Here is a 22368-nt window from a genome sequence, read left to right as displayed (position 1 = left end):
AAAAAAAAAAAAAAGACAAAAAAAAAAAAAGCTCCTTCCTGCACTACATAAATATTGGCAAGCTTTTAGTCTTGTCTTTCATGCTGAGCCTATTGGGCAAACTGGAGTGAGTTTGTGAGCTTTTCCAAGCGAGCCTGAAGGGGTTTGTTTGCCAGAGATTGACTCTCTGGTGAACAGATGTAGTTTAAATATACGTGCTTAAGAGGTATCTTTTTTTATCATGATTTCTTGCTATATGTTAGAGCACAAATCAAACTACATGGTCTTAAAGCATTTACCAGTTGTGAAGAGTAAATCTCCTTTTTCAACTCTGGCATGTCTGGTACACCTCAGCAGGTTAGGAGGTTTCCGTAAGTCTAGAGGGCAGTGGTTATAGAGGCATTAACATTGTAGGACTAATTGGAGTTCCTGGGTGCCCTGTTAAAATAACCCTTGTCATCATTTATGCTAAAGATGATACCCCTCTGGCAGGCTGCCATAAGACAGTTCTGTACATCTGCTTTTAACCCTTTTGCTTTCTGTCATTAAGAGATCCTAACCTGCGCCGCTGGAGACAGCGGGACAGGCCGGGGCCTAAAACCACGGGTCCGAGGTCATCGTGTCATCTGCATCTGTCTGGGAGGCCGGGAGGGATTTTCACAAAGTCTAGAAATCTGATTGCCAGCAGAGACTTTGTCCCTAAAACAGCTTGGGTTATTTGTTACTTCTCTGTCTGTTGTAAAAAGGAAGGAGAAGGAAAAAAAAAAGGGGGGCAAAAAGAAAAATGTTGTTTGCTTAATGTGCTGTGCCGTTTAGGGAAGGGTTTGTCGTATGATGCTATGAAACTGGAAATTAGTAATTACTTTCAGGCATACCAAAATAGCAATGAATACCAGAAATGTGGAACGTAAAGTGCAGGAGGCAACAACAACAAAAAGCCCGAACTGCAGGTATGCTTCTTAAAACAGCACTGAAATCATGATTTGTTTCTTAAAGATGTGAGGGAAAGTAGTGCTCAAGTGCACTCGATGAATGAAGCACGAATTAGTGTTAACTTTTGCCTCGCTTCCTTGTGCGCTCTCTTCAGAGAAAATGTGTAACACGTAAGGTGATTTGTTGTTGATGTTGAAGGCGATTAAATGTTTTTGGCAGGACTGAGAAAGTTTTAATGTTAATGAACAAAATTATGTAGCTGGTACTAAAATGGCTTACAGTGAAGACATCTGCAGTATGTATTTAGGTTCTCATGCTGCCTGCTACTCACAACAAATCAGGCAGGACAGAGAGAATCAACTTCTCTTCAGTCAACCTTGTTATTTCTATAGAAGGTAATTCTTTAATCTGTATCCGATCAAGCGAGATAAATTTGCATTTCTGCTTTTCAGAGAGATGTGTGTTTTGTAGAACTTACTCTTTTTTAAGGGAGGGTGAGGGGAAAGGACTGAGGGAATATGTTTATCAAATATTTGCAATGATTCTTGATGCCTCCTCTGCCTGTTCGTACAGGTTTTATTTACATAACGCTGTATAGACCCACCTACTCCACTATAACTCAAATTTAATATGTTAAATTTAATTTTTTTTAATAGGAAGTATGCTTCCAGTTTTCTGTGTAGTGGAACATTATGAAAATGCCATTGAGTATGATTCTAAGGAGGAGCATGCAGAATTTGTGTTGGTGAGGAAGGATATGCTTTTCAACCAACTGATTGAAATGGCACTGCTATCACTTGGATATTCTCACAGCTCTGCTGCCCAAGCAAAAGGTAAATAAGATTATAAAATTGTACGATGAATTATGTTTGTTTGTGGGGTCCTGGGGGAGGGGCAGGATTTCTTTCAGGAATGCAGTGTAGGTTTTACTTCTTAAACTTCCTGCAGATTCTATCTGCAATTTTTTTTTCTTGGTCTATTTTTGTTTAGTTAGTGCACGTTTTGTTTGTGGGGAATGTAGAGGTAGATTCTTTTTGTTTAAAGAAAAAAAAAGACTTCAACTGAATCATTAGTATGCTTATTGACCTTAATAATCTGCTCCACTGAGGATCCACAAGGAAGTGTAAAGCATATTTGAGCAGATGGACTGTTGAGAGTCAACTTGCATTTATGACTGAATATCCAGCTCTGTTTCTTTTATTTTGTTCCTGATGGTTTTATAGACTGCAAAGTATTTTTTTTTTTTTATGCAGATCTTGCATTGCAAAATCCCCTATAACTTATTAAGAGGAATGCTAACTATTATATCATGCCCTATTGAATTCATGGGAACTTAGGAAAATACACTTCTATACATATTAAAAATTCTCTACTGTAATGCATTTGTATAATTTAATAATATAGATAAAGCATATTCTTGATGGTGTGTGGGTGGGGGTTTTTGGAGGGGGTGTTCTTTTGTTTTGCCAGATTTAATAGGCTAGAAACAAAGGTGGTGATCCTGTTAAAATCAGATATTTCTTTTGCCCCTAGGAATTAACAGGTAAATTAATTTTTTTCAAATTTTCCTGCCCTTCTTGCCCTTCTCCCCCCGCCCTTCCCTCCAAAAATAAAAATCCCGCAGGGCTTATCCAGGTTGGGAAGTGGAATCCAGTTCCACTCTCCTATGTGACAGATGCCCCTGATGCTACAGTAGCAGACATGCTGCAAGACGTGTATCATGTGGTCACACTGAAAATCCAGTTACACAGGTAAGTTGCATACCAGTTCTGGGACATGAACTGTTACTTGTCTGCTCTTACTGTTAATAATGCTTGTACTTAATTCCCACTGTGCTGTGTGCTCAAAGTACAAAGGCTTATCTAAATTCCTTTTTAGTTACTCGAATTCTTCTTTAACTTACCGTATACTATTGCAGAAAACTTTTATAGCTCTGATACATAGATTTTCTTTGGATATCTCATTAAAACTATATTGCATTTTAGTCAATTAAATGATGCATTACAAGAAGGCATTTTACATAAAGTTTACTTAAGAGAAAAATATTTTTGCATATCATGAACAGTACCATCTGTGTGCATTTTGTAAAAGAATGACTTGCTCACACTTATTGTTGCTGTCTAGGTTCTTAAATTTCACGGTAACAAAAAAGGAAAAAACGGTTAATATATTAATGCTTTTCATGATCAGTCGTGAGAAAGCATTACACCTTAAATTGTTTTACCAAGCGCATCAGAGCAGGAAGGTAGAAGTAACATGAAAAAATAGTCGCCACATGCAGCTGATGTATAATTCATGCATCAATACAGCAGATGTGTTGTATAAAGTAATTAACTAATCGGAACAATCAGGAGACCGAGAGCAATCTCCAGATGCATCTGCTTGATGCGCAAAATGAAATCTGTCTGTCTTAAAGGAATGTTCTGCAGCAGGATGCAATCTTGTAATAATCCCTTTTCTAATCTGTGTTTCAAATAGTTGCCCTAAACTAGAAGACTTGCCTCCTGAACAATGGTCTCACACAACAGTAAGAAATGCTCTGAAGGACTTACTGAAGGATATGAACCAGAGTTCATTGGCCAAGGAATGTCCCCTTTCACAGGTACTTAGCATAACATGTAATAAATAATAAAGCACTATAGGCAACGCTGATGTGAGATTTGAGATTTCTACAGACTGTAGCAAGCAGTACCCATGGAGTGAATCTGCCAAAAATGCAAATTCATTTGACCACTTCATGATCTTTATAAATATGCCTGATTCATTTTGAACATAGTCTTACAACGTTCCCCATGGGGAGTCGTGAAAGGTTGTTTACACCACACTAAAATTGTCTCACAGCAAACTGGATTTTAACTGGTTTTTGTCTTCAGTCTTTGAACTGCTTTTGATGTAACTACTTTTTTCAAGCACATGTGTTCAAGATGTTAAAAGGCTCTTTACTTACTGCTGTCAAAAGTACTATTGAATCTGAATGCTTGTTAGATAACCTACAGTAGTTTTAAATGCTAATTCATAAAATGAGACAGTCTTTGGCATGCTGTATGAGAAGGGAATAAAGAATAAAGCTCTTTGGATGATGTGTTGTTGTTGTTGCAAACAACCAAAGGAAAATCAGCCATTTATTAGTTCTAATCAAAATATACCTAAACAAAAATGAAACCTCAGTTTAAGCATTCCTAAATATTGAACTGATGCTTTCCTCAAGCCTTAGTCGTATTGTTCTTTTTTGCCATCCTTTTTGTCATTCTTTTGTCAAATTACTGTGAAAGGAACAACTTACTCTTCTACGCAGTGCGGTGTCCAATGATGCTGCGGTGGGAACACCATATTTATTTTTACCTTTTAATTTTTAAAATGTATTTTGTTGTGGTGCAGTGGAGACAAATTAAGTATATAAATAACTGATGATAGTTGTTGAGGGCAGGGGGAAAGAAATGAAGGAAGTCAAAGGTATTTTTATGGGGAATTTATTTCTCTTGCTCAGAATGTTGGAGTCTTTGTCTCCAACAGACTTCAGTTAATCTATAGAGGACTACTCTGTCTGTCTTTTCAGTGGATGTATTAGCAGGCTGTTTTCTCATCACTTTTTTTCCCCTATGGTTAGATTGTTTTCAGTGATGTGGCTCCAATGTAGGAAGTTTTGAAGTGGAAATAATCAAAATTATCTTCACTGGTTGCAAACCATTCCAGTAATATGTCTGCAAAGTTATCTTGTATGTACCTACTATAAAAGCATGTGAGCTTTTACATTGCTGTCTTATGGGCGCTGCAGATAACTTGGTCATTTTTCTTCATGTTAATCTAATAGTGCTAGTTTTTAATGGATACTGATAGAAAGCAAGTAAATTTTATTGAGATGGAATATTTTGTTTCTATTTGGACATTGTATTTCACATAGCAGCTTCGGTATATATGTAGATGATGCAATGATAAAGCAGAAAAAAAGTTTTTAAATGAAAACTTAACTAGAGACAATTCAATAATTACATTCTTCTGAAAAGTTGTTTTTAAACTCTATTGAATTTTTATATAATAATTTTAATGGACAAAACTCATCTTGCCTAATAACAGCTCTTGAAGTCAGCAATTGAGGTGACCAAACCCCCATATGACAGAACTCTGATTTGTTTACCGTTTTGCGCTTCTTTGTAAAAGAATATACTTAAAGCTGTGAGCTTCCTTCCATTGCTAAAAGCATGTTTATTTTGTCATCTCTGACTTCACCAATGCTGTGGTAGTTGGGTTGCAAGAATTTAAATAGCTTCTGGTTTTGTTGGGTTCTTTTTTAAGATCAAATCACATAAAGCTCAAAATACATTTATTCTTAAATTTTGGAAAACCAAGCTGTTACAGTAGTTATTCAGAATGAGTCCATCAGTCAGTCTAAATATTCCCATTTGCCTCCAGGAGCTTGAGGGGAAAACGTGTTGATCGGACATTGTCCTTTTCACAGGACTAAACTGATCCAAATGCTTCCCCTATTTGCCTAACTATTAACTTATCCTATATTGCTCCTATGGAAAGGACACCGATCTAAGAGTGTCTGTGTTTTCTTAAACATGTCGAATTTGAGGAATTGTCTTGCAGCAGTGTGCTGCTGCAAGAGGTGAGAAGTGAGAGCCAGACGGAGGTCAGGAGGCAATGTTTGCTTAGAGGGCCCGTCAAAATGCCAGCGTGAGAGACTTCCGAGACCACGATGAAGTGGTCTCTCCTGTTATGTACTTCCATGGGCATAGGTAATGCCATGTGAAGTGCTTCATCACAAATGCAAACTAATGCGGTGACACCGTACCATAACTTATTAACACTGTTATGGATATAATTTATTAACCACAGAAAAATGACTCAAAGTGGAAACGAGAGTAGTTATCGTTTTCTGTCACTGTCATTAGTGGTGCTTGGTTTTGTGTAGGTACAGAAGCATTTGTTGTACAGTATTTAAGTTGCCGTGCTCAAGGCATGGCATCTCCGAAGCCCCGTTTAAGCATGGAACACTGAGAATCATCATCCTCACTTAGAATTTACTGTATTTGATTAATCTTGCATTTAATGTAATAGAAACTGCTCATATTTATTCAGAATACTGACATTCTGTGTTGTGCAAAAAACTCAAACTATTTTTATAGTGCAGATATATTTAGTGGCTTGAAAATACGTGAGCAAATGAACTTTTAGATCCAGTTTGTCTTAATTACGGAGTCTTGAAAACTTAATAGCATCATCTACTTGAGTGAGAATGTGGGTTTTCTTTTTTTGTTTGTTTGTTGTTGGTTTTTTTTTCCTTTTAATTCTTTTGCCACTTGTTATCTTGTCCAACTAAAACCTCCGGGTGCATAGGTATGAACTCTTCATGCCTTCCTCAGTAAAATGCCAGTGTGACTCATACTCTCATTAGGAGAGTTGAATACATGGTCTCTTTTGAAGCTGCTGTAATTGTCTCGTGCTGTGACTGCTGTGGCCACCCCAAAGGCCAGGTTTCTCACTCGCTACATGAGCCTGCATCGCGGGGAATCCCTGTTGACATGACTTGGAGTCCTGGGGACAGACCGAAGCAAATGCATGGCTCTGAAATGCCGTGAAATCACAAGCATCCATTCAGAGGTTTAGTCTCAAACTTTTGGTATCAAGCAGGCAAGGTAAAAGAATGCTGCAAATTTTGCATGGGAAAGCCAAGCCTGTTCTGAATTATGCGCTGCAGTGTGTATTGTCATGCTTTACCTCAGGTTTGCAGATTTTATGGCTAGAGACTAGCAGCGTACGCAGATGCTGGGTGAAAGATGTCTCATGTTTGATACGTGATACTATTTCTGCTTCCTCTCCAGACCTCTTTTGATGGGGAAGGCAACTTGGAATTTAATCTAAGGCTCAATTTTGGGCCATCTTGTGCATTCCATTAAATTGGTGTATCTCATGAGTGGCTTAGATCTCATTTCCCTCCTGTTTTGGCTCCTTAGTCTCCAAAGGGTTGTAAAGAGATTGTTCTACCATCAGTCCTTATTTCCTTGCACAGAAGTTCTACTCTACCTCAGTCAGTTGGGAGCTGCTCTAAAGTGATCAGGCAGGCAGTCCTGTTGCATTTATTTATTTAATGTTAGTCCTTCCATCTCTCTATTCAGCCTTAGTCCTAGCGTTTTCATACCTCATTTTCACAGTTTTGCTGTTTTGTTTTTAATGCAGGAGACTCTCATTACTTCCACAGTTAACGTAACTGAAATACTATAGCCCCTATTTATACTGTTATTAACAAGGTTTTATTGTGGTTTGTCCCTATCAAATTATTCTCTCTCTCCCTCTCTCCCTGTGTATATACATAGTTAGATAAGCTTTTGAGGGAGAGGAGAGCAACATGGACTATTGGCCATAGAAAAGGCTGGAAATTCCTTTGATAATTCTAGAACAAACTCACTGTGTGCAGTTGAACATCTAGATGTACCCCTTATCTTTAGTTCCTGTAACCTTTTCCATGAAAGGAAGATAACAAGTCACCTACCAAATGAAGAGATAGTAGAGATTAATTAGTATCTGGGCACTGCTTTGAAAATATGGCAGTGATCAAATGACATTGACTTTCCCACTGGTATTATCTCACCTGAATTTTTTTTACAAAAAAGATTTCCTAAATGATAGCTGGTAGTGTTCATGAATAGGCTTGGGGTTTTCAATTTTACTATTTTTTTTTTTCTTCACTTTATCAAACCACTACAAAAGCACTTCTGAAGCGAGGTATTCATTCTCTCTTCCCCCCCTAGTATAGCTAGTCTAAGCCTCAAGACAACCAATAGCCAGTGCATTATAGATGAGAAAATTCAGGCCTGATGTATAATAGAATCTGAAATCTCATGGCTTATTATGGTGTAGAATATTTTTTTAGGGGTCATGCAATATTTCCATGGAATATATCCAGGGTCTGTGTTATTACTAGATTTAAAGATATTTGTGTGTGCACACATGAACAGTCAGTAATGACTTTTACCTAATTTTTCTCTTGATGATGAGAGAATGGCTTTTTTCCAGTTACAGGGATATACACTAGCATTCCGTAAAACGTATGCGTGCACAGAACAAGTGCTGGTATGGTACTGAAGTCTGAATAGTTTTGCACTTGTGATAAATATAGCTATACTGACTGCGTTTTGATCAAAATTCAGTACTGTGGTGAATGATTGTCTGCATCTGACATGGGCACAATATAGATCATATGCTTTCCTTTTTGTTCAGATACACTGCCCTGCTGTTTTATGCAGACATGGCGCAGACTTCGTATGATCTGGCTGAGATGCCAGACAGAAAGATTATTCAGAACGTCAGTGTTTCTCAGTTCACCTGACCTGAAGGCACCTGGCCATCATAGCAACTAAGCAGTGTGACAGAAGTCCTCTCGCGTTTCCTCGCTGCTTTTCCTTGCCCCATCCCTTCAAAATTCCAACCCCCAAAAAGTTGCATTTGCTAAAATTAAAACTTCCAGACCTATAAATAACCAAGGAATGAGCTATTAAGACTTGCCAAAATGCATACATTTTATGAGCAATTTTTAATTTATGCTTTACAAAACTGAAAGGTGTTTTTTGCCCTCCCCTTACGATTTTACCTGCCTAGACCTGAGATCAAGTCCTTGGATTTCTTTGTTGCTTGTGATTCTTTTCTCTCCTTCTCTCTTCCTCCTCCCCTCTCCCAATAATTAATAACTTGAGTAAGGAATGCAGCTCCTTTTTCTACTTTAGAAGTTACTGTACTTTAGATTTTAAAGATGTCATTAATTATTTCAGGGAAGTAAATCCTTGAGGGCCTTGGCTCAGGTTTTGGCGGCAGGGCTTTTCAACCCACCCCTCAGTTGCTCAAGAGCATTCACTCTGATGTCTCTTCAAACTGACGCGGTATCTGGATTTTTAAAACATTTTAAAAATTATTTTAAAACATGCGCATGTCGGTAGAGCTGTGTGAGGACATTTGCAGGATACCCAACCTTTCAATTCCTTGATCATTTAATCACTGATTTGTGTTTTTCAGATGCATCTAAAAACTCTCAGTGTTAAAGCTGTTTCAGTCTATCTACAACTGTTTTCTCTGGCCAGCACCATATTAAGGCAGAAAATACATAGCTTTTTTTTCTGCTTCTTCATTAAAATTAACTATGATGAGGATGTCAAAGTCCCTTTCCAAAACAGTTGAGAGGCCTGGACTTATTGTGGGGAGGTGGGGAATGTGCGTTTTTTCTCTAATAAATCCGGTTTCTAACTTCAGAGGACTCTTTAAGCTGTCCCTTAGTATCTGTCCTCCCATGAGGTCTTGTGTTTCTGCTACTGAAAAAGTGGACAAGTGTCCAGTAGTGGGATGGTGCTAGTGTTGATTTCTCCCCTCCACCCCCCGCTTAAATTCAGCTGTATGAAGATACAGGCAGCTGTCTTCTGCCAGGCTCTTCTGTGTACAAAGTACAAAATTCATGCTTTTAAGGGAATAACATTTTTGGGACTGTGTTCTCCACTTTGTGTGCTAACCAGTTGGGATTGTATGTCAGCAATTTTGAGAACTGTCTCGTGTGAACGATTATCTGCATCATGTGTATGGACTTCAAGATTTAGGGAAGTGATAGAATGAAAAAAGGAACACAGCATGTTTTCTTCTGATGCATTTTCGTCCTAAAATGTGCATTTGTTGTAGAACTGAGCCCTACTTGACTTCTGTTTTCGCTCGGTTTTCCTGAGAATGGTGTGAAGAGTAACTCGCATTTTAAATGTTTGCAGGCATGTTCTTCATTTATATATATAAATATATATAACCATGCTTTTTTCGTTTTTCTTTTTACATTCAGGGGGTTAAGAGGCAGTCAAATAATGCATTGCTACAAAATTTTGTATTCATTCATTCATGCTTCTCGCATACATCTTAATGCAGTCATGGCTGAGTACAAACTGTGATTTATATTTCTTTTTCCATAACTTTATTAGGGGGTTAACAAGTCCAGTGTTATTTAAAGCAAGATTGCAAATAAATCTTTTTTTTTTCTTCTTATTGGCAAATTGTTGGCTGTAGAGTACTGCACAAGTATAAACAACATGAGAGATCCTTTAACATAACATGAGAGAGCCTTTAGTCGCTTTGCTCCCTAGCTTTGGAACTCATTGCCAATTGAAGTAAGGAAAGCTATGGCTGTTGGGACTTTTAAATCTAGACTTAAAAGTTATTTGTTCTGTTTAGCATTTTTAAAATGATTCTATTAGGAATTGTATGTGCTTCAGTTTTAATTTTAACTCATAATGATTGTAAAGCACCCTGGGATGCTTGCATGAAGGGCGCTACAGAAACCCAAGATTGTATTGTACTGTGTTGTAATGTATTGTATTATTACATGGTGCTGGAGTTGGACCACGGACAATTCCTATAGAAAGCATTTGAATACTTAGCTAAAGATAAGGAGTGCGTGTGGGGGGGTGCTGTCTCTTCTTGCTTCTTTTCCCCCTTTTCTGTCAGTTATTTTATTAAACTAAATTAACATGGCAGTTATTCCCTAAGAAATGCCAGCATAATTTACTGCTGCAAAGGGGCTCAAAATGTAAACCAGATGATAAACTAAAAATAAAAAAGTCCACATTAAGATTTAATTGCACTTCCCTTTCTATATTACGTTCTTATGTAAAATACATTACAAAACAGTACTTTCTTTATCACTTCCTTCACTTTTAACTGAATTTCATTAACAATAAAGAAATATATTGTCTCTGTTTCAGTAATGTCACTTGACAGTTAATCCCTTAACTTGATGTACATGTCTTTAAGACTTTTTTTTTTAATTTTAATTTTTTTATAAAGAACATGATAGCACTAACTGGAGCCAAGTATTGCACAATCATGTGATTTGCAAGTTTCCCAGCTCACAGCTTTGCCAGTGCAGGTCAATTCACACCTGCCACACTTATGCCATTCTGGTCCTCATGCTGCTTTTCCTCGGTGATTGTCAGAGGTAGAGTGAGTTGTGCGTGCGGCTCCTTCCTTCCCCCCTCCCTCCCTGCTCCAAATGTGTGGTAAACCTTGTGCATTGGAAGTGTCTGCTCAGGAATTAAATGGAGTTTAATTTCTGTCCATTAGGAAGCTGCTATCCACATCGCCAATTAAGCCTTCTATTTAAAGGGCGAGGAGATACGTATGTCTACATCTTAATCACTGCTGTGACTGGCTTGCAGAGACCTTCCCTGACTGGTTCGGTTATTACTAGCAGTGGTGGGAGGCACAGGGATCAGTGTGGTTATAAAACCTACCCAAAAGCTAAGCAAATTCTGTAGGTGCTGTAGCATCACTGTCAGCAGATTTAAAGCTGAGGTACGTCTGTGTTAGGGGACGCAGGGGTGTAGGCATAAAGATGTGTCGGGAGAAAATTACTTGAATTGGTAATAATTTTTTTACCTGCCAGGAAAGAAAGCAAAGCAGGACCCACTTACTGAGAGGCGATGCTAAGAGATGAGCAACTCTCACCTTGTCAGACCAGACTCATTGCATGCCTTTGCTCTAATCATAACTTAGAAGAGAGATGCATTTCTCAAACAGACTCTGAGCAAAACTCTCAAAGCTTGCTCCCCCCTTTTTTTAAATTGATAATTAGGTTCTTCCTTTTTTATTTCCAAGAAATATGGTGGGAAAACCTGAGATGAGGGTGAGCTTTGCCTCTCCTTCCCTGGATACTTCTTTAAAAACAGCACAAATAGTATCAGATTCTCCTGGTGCCTTGCAGCAGTGATCAGAGGACAGGTTTTTCAGGACAGCAGCAACCTCAGACCTACCTCACTCCAAGCCATGGAATAAACTACTCAAAAGGGAAAAGTTATGTTTGCCGAGGGGTGCAGCAGATGAAAGGTTCTCCTCATATACACCTGTCTTTTAATTATTTTTATTTTATTTTAAAGTACTAATATTTCCTACATTGAGAGTGGCACTTCTTTAGGAAGATTATGCCAGAAGAAGGAGGAAACAGTGCTAAATCATAACCTGTGCATGGCTGTGCCACCTTTCCAAAGGATTTGATGCTTTCTAGTAAACTGTCATGGGGAAGGATGGGTTTCATGATGATGAAAAGCTGAGGCACATGTGAAGGACATTAGTGTCAATGGGCTTTCTAGAGGTGGAGAGATTTCCGCTCCCTAAGTTTACCTAGTGTGTTTGTGTTTGAATCAGTATATCTAGACTCTCTCAGAATTGGTTGGGGGAGTTGTATGTGCACATATGTCTCACAATAAAATCCCACCAAAATATACTTGTCAGCTAGTATGTCCCCAAGCTCTTAGAGCTGTGTTCCTTATTCTGTGCTTTTTGTAAGGAGGAGCCTTGTGTGCTAAAGCTAACCTAGCTATTTGTTTTAAATTTATATATTTTAATATGAGTAACTAAGAAAAAATTTGTAGTAAATAGACCCTCAAAGTGCGTAAGCATATTCCCCATGGAAAGCTAGCTGGAATGTTTCTCTTTTGAGATACCTTCTTTGAATCTTGCATCTTTTTATAAATTCTTCAGAGCATTTATACTTTTCACAAACTCTTGTTAGTGAAGGGCAGCAACACAGAGGCAAAACTAGTATCTTAACTAACATAGCTGCTTAAAATGTCACCTTTATATGATTGTACGTAGTAGAAGTTAAGGATCCATTACAAATTTCATACTATAACTCATTTTCTTCCTGACAAATTTTTACATTTTTCTCAAAACAGAAAGTAGTTTGTGCTTTTAGCAGCATAAATATCCTTGTAGAATTTGGGTCTATATGATTAAGACTAGTCAGATGTACAGGTGGCTCATAAAGAGGCACATGGCCTGAAACAATAAATCTGATGCTTAACCGTTCAAACAAAGGATAGACAAGGGATGTTACATTGGGCACTGGAGGGGTATTTAAGCAAACAGTCAGAGGTATGAGAGATGCACTGACTAGGAGCAGAAATCAATGAAGTTCAAACTAAAAGCTAGTCATACACTGGGGAGGGGGAGAAAGTACATATCTAGTGAAAGAGTTTACCATGGGATGTGGTGAAAGATACAGCACAAGAAGTCTTCAGATCAGTATCAGATGTTTGCTCTAGCTCAGCCTGGCTGAGTTCAGAAATTGCTAGGTGAACTTCTAGGGTCTTTTTTTTATGTAGAGTTCAAATAAATGCTCAAAATGGTTCCTTTTGTCTTTAAAAATCTACAAAAAACTGAGTAGAAAAAGGAAAAAATATCAAGGAAAAGGCTTATCTTAAACACCAAAAGAAATTCAGCAAGACAACTGTTAGTGCTACTGAGTCTGATGACTTCTTGTCTGGACATTGTGCCTTAGGGCTCAACTTCATGCCAGACATCTGATGCTTTGCCTAGCAGAACCGCGGAATCCGAGAAGAGACTTGCTGAAAATCATGTCCTATTTCCCAGCAAGGAAATCTTCCTTAACATGGTGGATAATGCTAAGCCTTTTACAAAAACTGTAGTGAAAACAACCATTGTGGCTGGTTGAAGATAGAACAGTTACCAACATCTCTATCAGGAGAATGCATATGCTTCAATTTTTTTTGAAAAGTTTTATGTGCCCAAAGATGAATATAATGCATTAATAGATCTAAAATGTCTCCTGTCACACAAAGCATTTGCATTAGGATTACATTTGGAAGCACATGCATGAAGATTAGCATTTCCAGATAGGAAACGAGTCAGAAATATTCTGACCTGGCAGGAGCAGTATGGTTGGAAATAAAAGTAAGCCACCTGGGAGGAAGGCTTAAGGTGTTTCTCCCTCTGGATTTTCACCAAATTAGTCTGTGAGATCTCCAAGGCCCCACCTACCCCAACCTTTATTCCTGGACAGGAGATGCTGGTTTGCCCGGTCCACATCCATTGCGCACGATCTGGTTTGTCCTTCTGGGCTCCGGCTTCCTCTAGTCTTGTTCCCTGCATCCCGAGGAGAAGAGGTGAGCCTAGGTGCACAGGCTTCATGTAGCGCATTGCCTAGCATAGGAACAGCAGCAGCCTGGAGTCAGGCTGAAGACGCTGTCTCCACATTGCAGGCTGGGAAGGAGGGATGGAATTTACCCTGGAGAAGCACAGCTCTGATCCTGTGGACTGAAGTCCAGCCACGGTTGGAGCACGGCTTCTGGGTTTGGCTTCATCCAACAGAAATTCTGCCTGTGCGCCCGAGATAGCTTTGTGATGGGCACCAAAGTAGGAGCAATGGGGAGAGCCCTTGAAAATGTGCATTCCCCATTCAAGCGAAAAGAGCAGTTAAAAGCAACCTAGTTACTTCATAAGAGCTTTTTCAAGCAGATTCCTGGCTAAAACAAGTAGTACTTTCCTTACCTGTGGAACTCTCAGGTTTCAGAGCTCTTCTGGCAAAGGAACTTGCAGAATCCAAACTTGGGGTGTAACAATTCAACCCTCAAAATACAGGAGCATTGTAATTCCAAGAAGTAAACCAAGTATTAACTTATTAAATACTGATTATTTTTCATTTTATATTTTATCCAGGTTGATTTTAGAAAGGATTTAGCCAGGACTTTTACTACTAAGTACCTGCCATTTACAAATGTTGTGCAATGAAAATTGGGATTCTTAAAAAGATTCATGTTGGCCATCTGACAGTGAAGACAAAAATGTGTTATGTCTCCTTATATTTTATAGGTTGAGGTTGTGACTTTTTTTTTTTTTAAGTCTAAGGCACTATGCCATAAAGCTTGTAAAGCAGTTATGAGTTCTTCAAATCTGAATTAACATTTTCCTCCTACCTATCTTTCTCTCTTTTAAGCTTTTAACCTTTGTAGATATAAAACTAGTATCTTGGGAAGCAGCTTTTTATTTGAGCTTTATTTATATCCTTCAGTGGGAGATGCTCAGAAAACATTGGTAGAATGCTGCTCTGTCATGCAGCAACTGGGAATTTACATTACAAAATAGTAAAAATAGTGCAAGGATCAGTTCCTTCAGATGCTGAATCCTCATTTCTGATTTTCAAAATCTTCTTGTGTGTGGGCATATTTCTATACATATATAAGTATATGTATATATGATCGGGGTTCTTTTTGGTTTATAGCTTCCCTCGTTACATTCAATCTAGTTTTATGTTTATGTTAATATGTACATTTGTAAAACTTAAAGAAAGCATAAGGCAGAAAAGGAGGAGGGAGTGATTTAAGCTTTATAAAGACAGGAGAAAGGAGGAAAGACATGGCCATGTATTGGAAGACAAATTTCACTTGCCATTTTAAATCCTTCTTCAGTCAGTTTTAACTTCTACAACTAGCATTTGCCATGCAGATCCTTACTTCTCCTGACCCTGGCAACAGTATGGAGGTCAGATAGCCATCCAAGTGTAATGCCAAAGGCACAAACAAAAGTTGTTTTCTTTTCTGTCCATCTGTGGGTTTTTCCCTTATCCTACATGCTTATAGGGCATATGACAACAAATTCCGTTGCATTACTTGCTATAGTTCAAGGTAATGGACCAAGAAATTTAACATAATTCTTCATATGCAGTTAAACTGTCCCTTTCATGGTTCCTTGTCCAAAAAACAGCTAGTGGCTGGATATATTTGGTCTGCTATTATTTGTAGTGGCAGATAATTCTCTGCCTTACCAGAAACACTAGGAACAACGTTTTTGCCCTGGCTGGGCTTTTGCAGTACGTGGGCTGGTATAGGCTCCGGCAGGCTAAAATCTTTTGATTTGGGGATAATCTTGTGTTATCCGCTTGGGGCTTGAATGTTCCTTTCTCCTTTGAAAAATGTTAACGTTAGAGCCTCCCAAGAAATCAGCACTCCTAAGAGTTCGGCTTGTATTAAGACCACTGCTTGCGATTTCCACGCAAACAAAAGCCACTGATAGCGGCTAGGATCGAGGAAACAAAGTTCCTCTCTGTCCTTTATGAAAAGATCCCCGCCACCACCCCCCCTCAAATCTTTAAGTTCTGTTCTGCAACTTTATCACTATTCAAACTAGCTCTAGGGACAAAGGCTCATAGCTTTTCTCTTTTTTCTTTTTTTTTTTTCTTTCTTGTATAAAGTCGTGTTAGAGTTGCAGCATTGGAACATGCTACCCTGCTGGTGTCTAGGGATGGAAAGTGGAGGATTTATGGGAGAGAAAATAGAATAGAGCCTTAAAAGTTTGGCTTTAAAAAATGGAGCCAGTAGTTTGACAGATTGTTCAGTAAATGTTCATTTTATTGAGAATTATAAAAAAGGTGCTTAACGCCTCTCTGCCATTAATATAATACATTAAAAGGTTACTGTCAAGATTAGTGTTTCAGCTCTGAAAATTGACTGTAGGGTTTATGGGCAGCACTGTTCATATTCTGCTTGGAAGATGAGGTATCTTCTACTTACCACTTGACAAAACCATTATGCTGTTACAAGGCTTTATACTGAAAAACTCGACAAATAGTAAAACATAAATAAGATTGCGTTTGAAAAGCGGGAGAATAGTTGCTGTCTGTCTTATAGCCAGATTTAGCAGATGCGGGCTTGAATGTAAAACAGTTGTGAAAATAGCCAGTGTCAAACTAGTGCAAAATTAAACTTGTGGGGTGTTCTGTTTTCAGTGTCTGTTATTGTTGAAGTACTCCATTTCAAAAGCATGCATTCCTTCCTACAGAAAAAAAATCAAATTCCTTAGTTGAAATTAATTAGCATTCAGAAACCAGATAGCATGTTTTTGGGTATTCATGAGATCTCTGTTTGAAAAAATGTTTTTAACTTGTAGAAATGTGTTGCAACACACAGATGGGAAGAAAAAGAAAAAAAAATCTCTTTAGCAAGCACTGTGTGTAAAAGGAATATTACATTTTGCACGCTCCTGATTACCCTGTGTAAACAGTTTTTGACATCTGTCTTTATAGTTTTCGAGGAGAGGAAGACTTTGTTAAAAGAACCATTTTTATACAACAGTCACCATTTCAGTCTTGCTTTACCTGTATTATGAAAGCAGATGGTCTGCATGTCTTTTGAATATTTATAACTATCAAAAACAATCTCTTGCTATTCACCCTTAGGCTTATGAGATGTCAGGACTGTTCTGGTTGAAAAAAAATCATCTTGGGTGTTTACAGAAAGAGGATTACATTAAGCTGAAATGACTATACATTTTCCAGTTTAATATTTGTCCATCAGCTGTTTAATCGTATTTAGATAATTGTGTAAATAAGTTGTTGCAGCCCTTGCCCCTTCCACTGAGCAGGCTTGAAGCTTTAAACACCGATGAATGAGTTGCAAAAAAGCTTGGATTTTTTTTTTTTTCCTAGTTAAACAACCTGGAAGGCCTAAATAAGTTTTGGTTACAATGCTCCTTTTGAGGGAAATGTTTCATTTGCAAAGGAATCCCCGATATCTAATTCAGCTGAGTTGTTTTAGGAAGCTGCTGGGTCTGTTACTCGCTGCTAAGTCTGTTAGCGTGTATTTGTTCTGTGTAAATACTGCGGCCCAACTACCCCTTCATGAGGCATGAAAACAACCTCATTCTGCCCATATAAAAATAATTTTAAGGTTATTTAGGGGAAGTTTTGGGACTGTGGGGGTTAAAAGCTTTTTTGACTGGAAGCTGAGCAATCACTGATAACAGATTTTGCTGTGGTTGGTTGATTTGGCAGAAAAGCATGAACAGTTTTGGTTTAGATGATTGAATTAACCTGATTAACATTGTTTTTGTTGTTTTGCAAAAAGGACAACAGTATACTTTTAGCGATGACCGAACAATACTTCACCTGGTTGGAGAGGAGCGTGAGAGGCAATGACTCAGAAATGCCTGCCCTGTAGCACCTGCAGCGGCGGCTGCGGCGGCCAGCGTGCGCGCAAGGCTCGGGTCCTGCCCGTCTCTTGCAGGATGCGCCTTGCATTAGATTCTGGCACCATAAAGAAGGTGTCTGATGCTACTGTTTTATCGGGGTTTATTTGATGGGCATATGAAGAGAATTCTGGTTGAGATTTAAGATATTTCCCCAGGGATTTCCCCAAGTTCTTTGAGAAATGATGGTGTCTGGTTTTCAAATCTCTGGTATTTAATGTTTGTGAGAGAACGGGATTTGGTTCAAACTACGCTGGGTGAACCTCAACTGAACTTCAGAATGAATTCTACCCCTACCTCCACACGGTTGTTGGATGCCTAATTATAATTAACTTATTTGGCTAAAAAAAGAGCACTTGGGCTGCAGCAGATGGTATCATTCCAGAATAGTGGGATTTTTGTGAAGGTGGCACCATTTCAGATGAGATCTCCTGATTCTCAGAACAGGACTGAAAGTGATGTGGTTGGCCAGGGGGGAGGAATAGAGAAAGGGTTAAGAGGGAAATTTGGGATTGGAAGCCTTGCAACTTACTTTCAAGGATAAAACTTCTAGGAGATGTGTTAAGACTGTGGATCTGTGACCAGTTTTTGTGTGCTGTCAATTTTTTTTTTTTGCGATGTGTGAAAAAGAAATCAGATTATGAGTGATGAATGTGATGCTTTTGAATATTTGTATGATATATGTATATTTGTCATCCTCGTACATGGAAAGCATCTGCCTCTGTGCCTCACAGATAAGGAATGTCTATGCACAGTAGTACCTGAATATGATGTGCTTCAAATACAATCACTTTCATTTTGATTATTGATGAGTATAAGCCAAGACGTGGCGAACTCCTCACGTGTAATGACCCAGGAAATAAGAAAAACTTCACTATGCCTCCAGTCTGGATCGTGGATCTCTGAGGACCACTAACTCATAAGGTTCATCTTCAGCTTTAGGCCCTAAGCATAGTGGGCATTTGTATATGTAGATGGCCATTAAAACATAGAGGAATTCTACAGCAGTAGGAATTATACAGGAATTTCTATAGCAAAGTGCATCTCTCTGCACTGACGTGACTGCAGGTTTGATGGCAACATAATAAATAAAGCATAGAAACAATGAAATTCAATGTTGTCAAGTTATTTTCTGAGTTAACAAGGTAGTAATATTTTATCTGGCTTGTAAAATTTTGCCTTCAGTGAATTAGTAAATAAATCATTGATTCCTCCTGATGAGGATTCTTAGCGTAGGTAATATCACTTGAATGTTTGCATGAAGTGTTCTCGAAGAAAAAGCAGGATAATTTTCATTTTAAAATGTGTTGATAATGTCTGTGGGGTTTTTTTTTATCTCCTTTGAAGAGCTGGAGTAAAATCCCAATATTAGCCATCAGAGCCTGAAATTCACATTGTGTCAAAGAAGCTGAAATTCTTAGCAGTGTTATTTAAACAGACCAGTCCTCTGTTTGGTTGTAAAATACAGTAACTGCAGTAAATTTATTCCTGAAGAAGCAGGGGATGTCACAAACTGCCATGTCATTGGCATATCTTCTTTGTAAAATGACATGGAAAAGAGGACTAGAAAATCCTAGATAAACATCTTCATCAGTAATAGGTAATTTATTAAAATTATTGTTAATATACACGTTTTCATGCTTACTAAAGTTATTTGGGCAGGAAAAGACATCTGAAAGGAGCAAAGCGAGATGAGAAGTCTAAATGACATCCATAAAATATGCACAAGCTAATATGGGATGGTGGCCCATTACAGGTGCAGTTCCCCATTTTGCACATGGAGATGTGCAGGTTTTGCATGTACAGTAACTGTGCATTCATGTAATTTGCCAGTTCAGATCCAGAGGACTTTTTAAATCACGCCTTATTTATCACGTGCCCGTGTTTAATATGGTTTAATCTGTAAAAGAGCTTAAACGATAGTTTTGTAAGACTTAGACATTAATGATATTGCTGTTATGTTGGAAATGGAAATTGGGTTCAGCTGAGCTTGGTTCAGGTCATTCAGGCTAGAGTTGCAGTAGCCTATTAAGATTTCATTCTGCTTTTGTACCACTGACAAAAGTCTGGCTAATTTCAGAAATGTCAGCTTAATATCAAGGCATGGTAAGAATTTTGGTGATTCAGAGAAATATTAAAATAGCTACTTGGTGAGTAGAGGGTATCCACATTGGGCATAAATAATACTGCCTCACTCTAGCAGTTCTGAGCCTCCACAAATAGCTTGTTACTGAGTAATACATTAGAAAATGCTTATGATGAACTTCACTAAGATTAATAATCAAGGTATTTTTACTCAGAAGCTGAACTAGCCTTATAAAAGAAGATGTATCATAATATTTATTTAATTTTTCTCCGAACTCTTTCTTCAGTGGTTATTGCAGTTTGTGTAACAAAGGGTTGATGCTGTACATCGATTTTATGACAGCACAAATATAGCTAAATGTTACATGCTGAACAGTGATGAAACATAATAATCAGAGCTTTGTCTTCTTGACTGTCGTTGTTTTCTCAATACGCTGGACAATTCCTGTAGTTAAGCTAAAAGTAACTGCTTTCCACAAAGAAATCTAAAGGGTGGCAAAGTTCAGTCTATTGAAATTACATTTGCTAATTTTGTTGTTCATCATATGCTGAGTATAATTTTCAAGTTGGAGCATTATCTCATTTTGCAAGGCTTAGTCTTAATTGATTTTGTAAGAGAATGTACTGGAACCGAAAGTTTTATGCATTGTAAATTCCACTATTTTAAAATTGGTCAAAACTGAGCAGAAGGTAAATTTCTCACTGTAGCTATCTGATATCTCAAGAACCTTTGAGAAAAAAATCGTCTCTTTCATACTTTGGTCTATTTTACAGCTAATAGTTACAGAATTAGACATGACAATAAGAGCTTTTCATAAGCTTGTTTCTGCAAATCACTTAAAATACCCTGTTGAGAAAGTCTGGGTTCATTTTGGGTTGTTACATCCATATTTTATTCTACTACTACCCCTCTTATTTTATTCTACTAATAGGTCATTCAGATAAACTTTCATCCTACAGTTTTCTGGGGGTCTGCCCTGTGATCAGTGGCACAAAGGGAATGAGCATGGGTAACTTGGGGCATTGCTTGCATTTTTGGAGTCAGTGTAGGATTTGTAAGCATGTGAACTGTGTGGGTATGTGAAGGGTCAGTCAAATTTAAAAGCAGAAGTAGTGTGAACAAAATGCACGTTCAAGATTAGCATCATCTGTCCAGAGCTCATCCCATTGCTTGATGTTTCTTGGTCGATAACTTTGTTCTTCCCTTAGTACATCTGCTTTTTTTGCTCCCATTTACAATATACCTTGGTTTGTTTTTATGCTCAATTAATGAGTTTTTTAAAAGGCTTTGGACGATAGGATTAAAAATGCAATATAGTTCTCAAACTTTAAAAATATAATGGTTTCAACAATTGAAATAATTTGTGCTTTGATTTGTACTGCTCTGTATTATGATTTTTTTTTCTTTCTCCCCTTTTCACACAGAGTATGATTTCTTCCATTGTGAACAGCACTTACTATGCAAATGTCTCAGCAGCAAAATGTCAGGAATTTGGAAGGTGGTATAAACATTTCAAGAAGGCAAAAGATATGATGGGTAAGCAAAAAAAAAAAAGCCGTGATGGTGGATACATACCATTATGTGTCACGTTGAGGTCTGTCACAGGCATATAAGAAGCCAGGTTCCTTCACGATAAGTTTAGGATGCTTTTGATGAGAGATGTATAAAGCACGTATATAGTGAAAGAATTAATTTAAATAAATATTTGCTGTTGAAACAGCCAAACTGACTTGGGTTGCCAGAGATGTAAAGCTGTCATTCTGTAAATCCTAGAGATCCTCTACTACCCAGAATAATTGTTTAGAAAAACTGTTCCTGAAACTGTGATGGACTGATTTTTTTAATTTATATATTTTGTTCTTGCTCTGGCTAATGTATATTTAAAGAAACAGGCTTCTATACCTATCACTGCCTTCCAACAAGAGTGCTATAATTTTATAATTTTGTATCTTTCTCTAACTTTACGACCATGATTTAAATTTTTTTAAACAAACAGTCGTTGTAACAATTGTTTTGCTTGTTTTAGTAAGCACGAGTAAATTACAGGAGAAAAGAAATCCATCAGTGAGACATATTAATTCTGTAATATCTGTATTGTCCCTTTTAAAAACTATTTCTTAAACCTATTAACATGATTTTGAACAATTTATGTCAGAAAATTTCTACGTAGCTTTCCACAGAATGAAGAAATGGGACCTCAGTTTGGATTGAATTTTGAGCTTGACTTAGCTTTCAATATTTGAAGTAAAATCATTCATCTACCCAAACGGGTTCCTTGCCTTTTATCGCTTAAGGCTGTAATGAAGACAATGCATCACTTTTGTGATAATTGCTTGAATTACTATTCCAAGTGAATGGCCCACTTGGGTTGATCTCTACTTCCTGGTGGTGGAAAAAAAAAGGCAGTTTCTTTCCTTTATCTACTTCGTACCTTCTGTGCAACACCAAACCCTTCTTATGAGACCACCAAAGTTGGTTGTAAGACTTTGCTTGGTTTCAGCTGGTCCGTGTGCGAGGCATCAGAGCACCTGCATGGGGGGATGACATTTCTGAAGCATCCTCTCCCACCTCCGTTGCTGCAGTGTTCC

At 37.9% G+C, this 22368-nt stretch overlaps 1 protein-coding gene across 1 annotated transcript in view; it reads left to right on the top strand.

Moving 5' to 3' along the window:
• The window catches only part of LOC104503948 (DNA-binding protein SATB1), a gene marked incomplete at its 3' end in the record, with an annotated part of 39074 nt that overhangs the window by 5406 nt on the left and 11300 nt on the right, over window positions 1-22368 (top strand). Inside the window, exons 3-6 of the mRNA XM_010150614.1 lie at window positions 1569-1745; window positions 2537-2663; window positions 3391-3514; window positions 21205-21316. Of these exons, the coding sequence (XP_010148916.1) occupies window positions 1569-1745; window positions 2537-2663; window positions 3391-3514; window positions 21205-21316 (540 nt within the window). The remainder of the gene's footprint in view (window positions 1-1568; window positions 1746-2536; window positions 2664-3390; window positions 3515-21204; window positions 21317-22368) is intronic.

This window comes from Eurypyga helias, unplaced genomic scaffold (genome assembly GCF_000690775.1).
Source record: "Eurypyga helias isolate BGI_N326 unplaced genomic scaffold, ASM69077v1 scaffold42650, whole genome shotgun sequence".
NCBI lineage: Eukaryota > Metazoa > Chordata > Aves > Eurypygiformes > Eurypygidae > Eurypyga > Eurypyga helias.
This window is presented reverse-complemented; position numbering and strand designations above follow the sequence as displayed.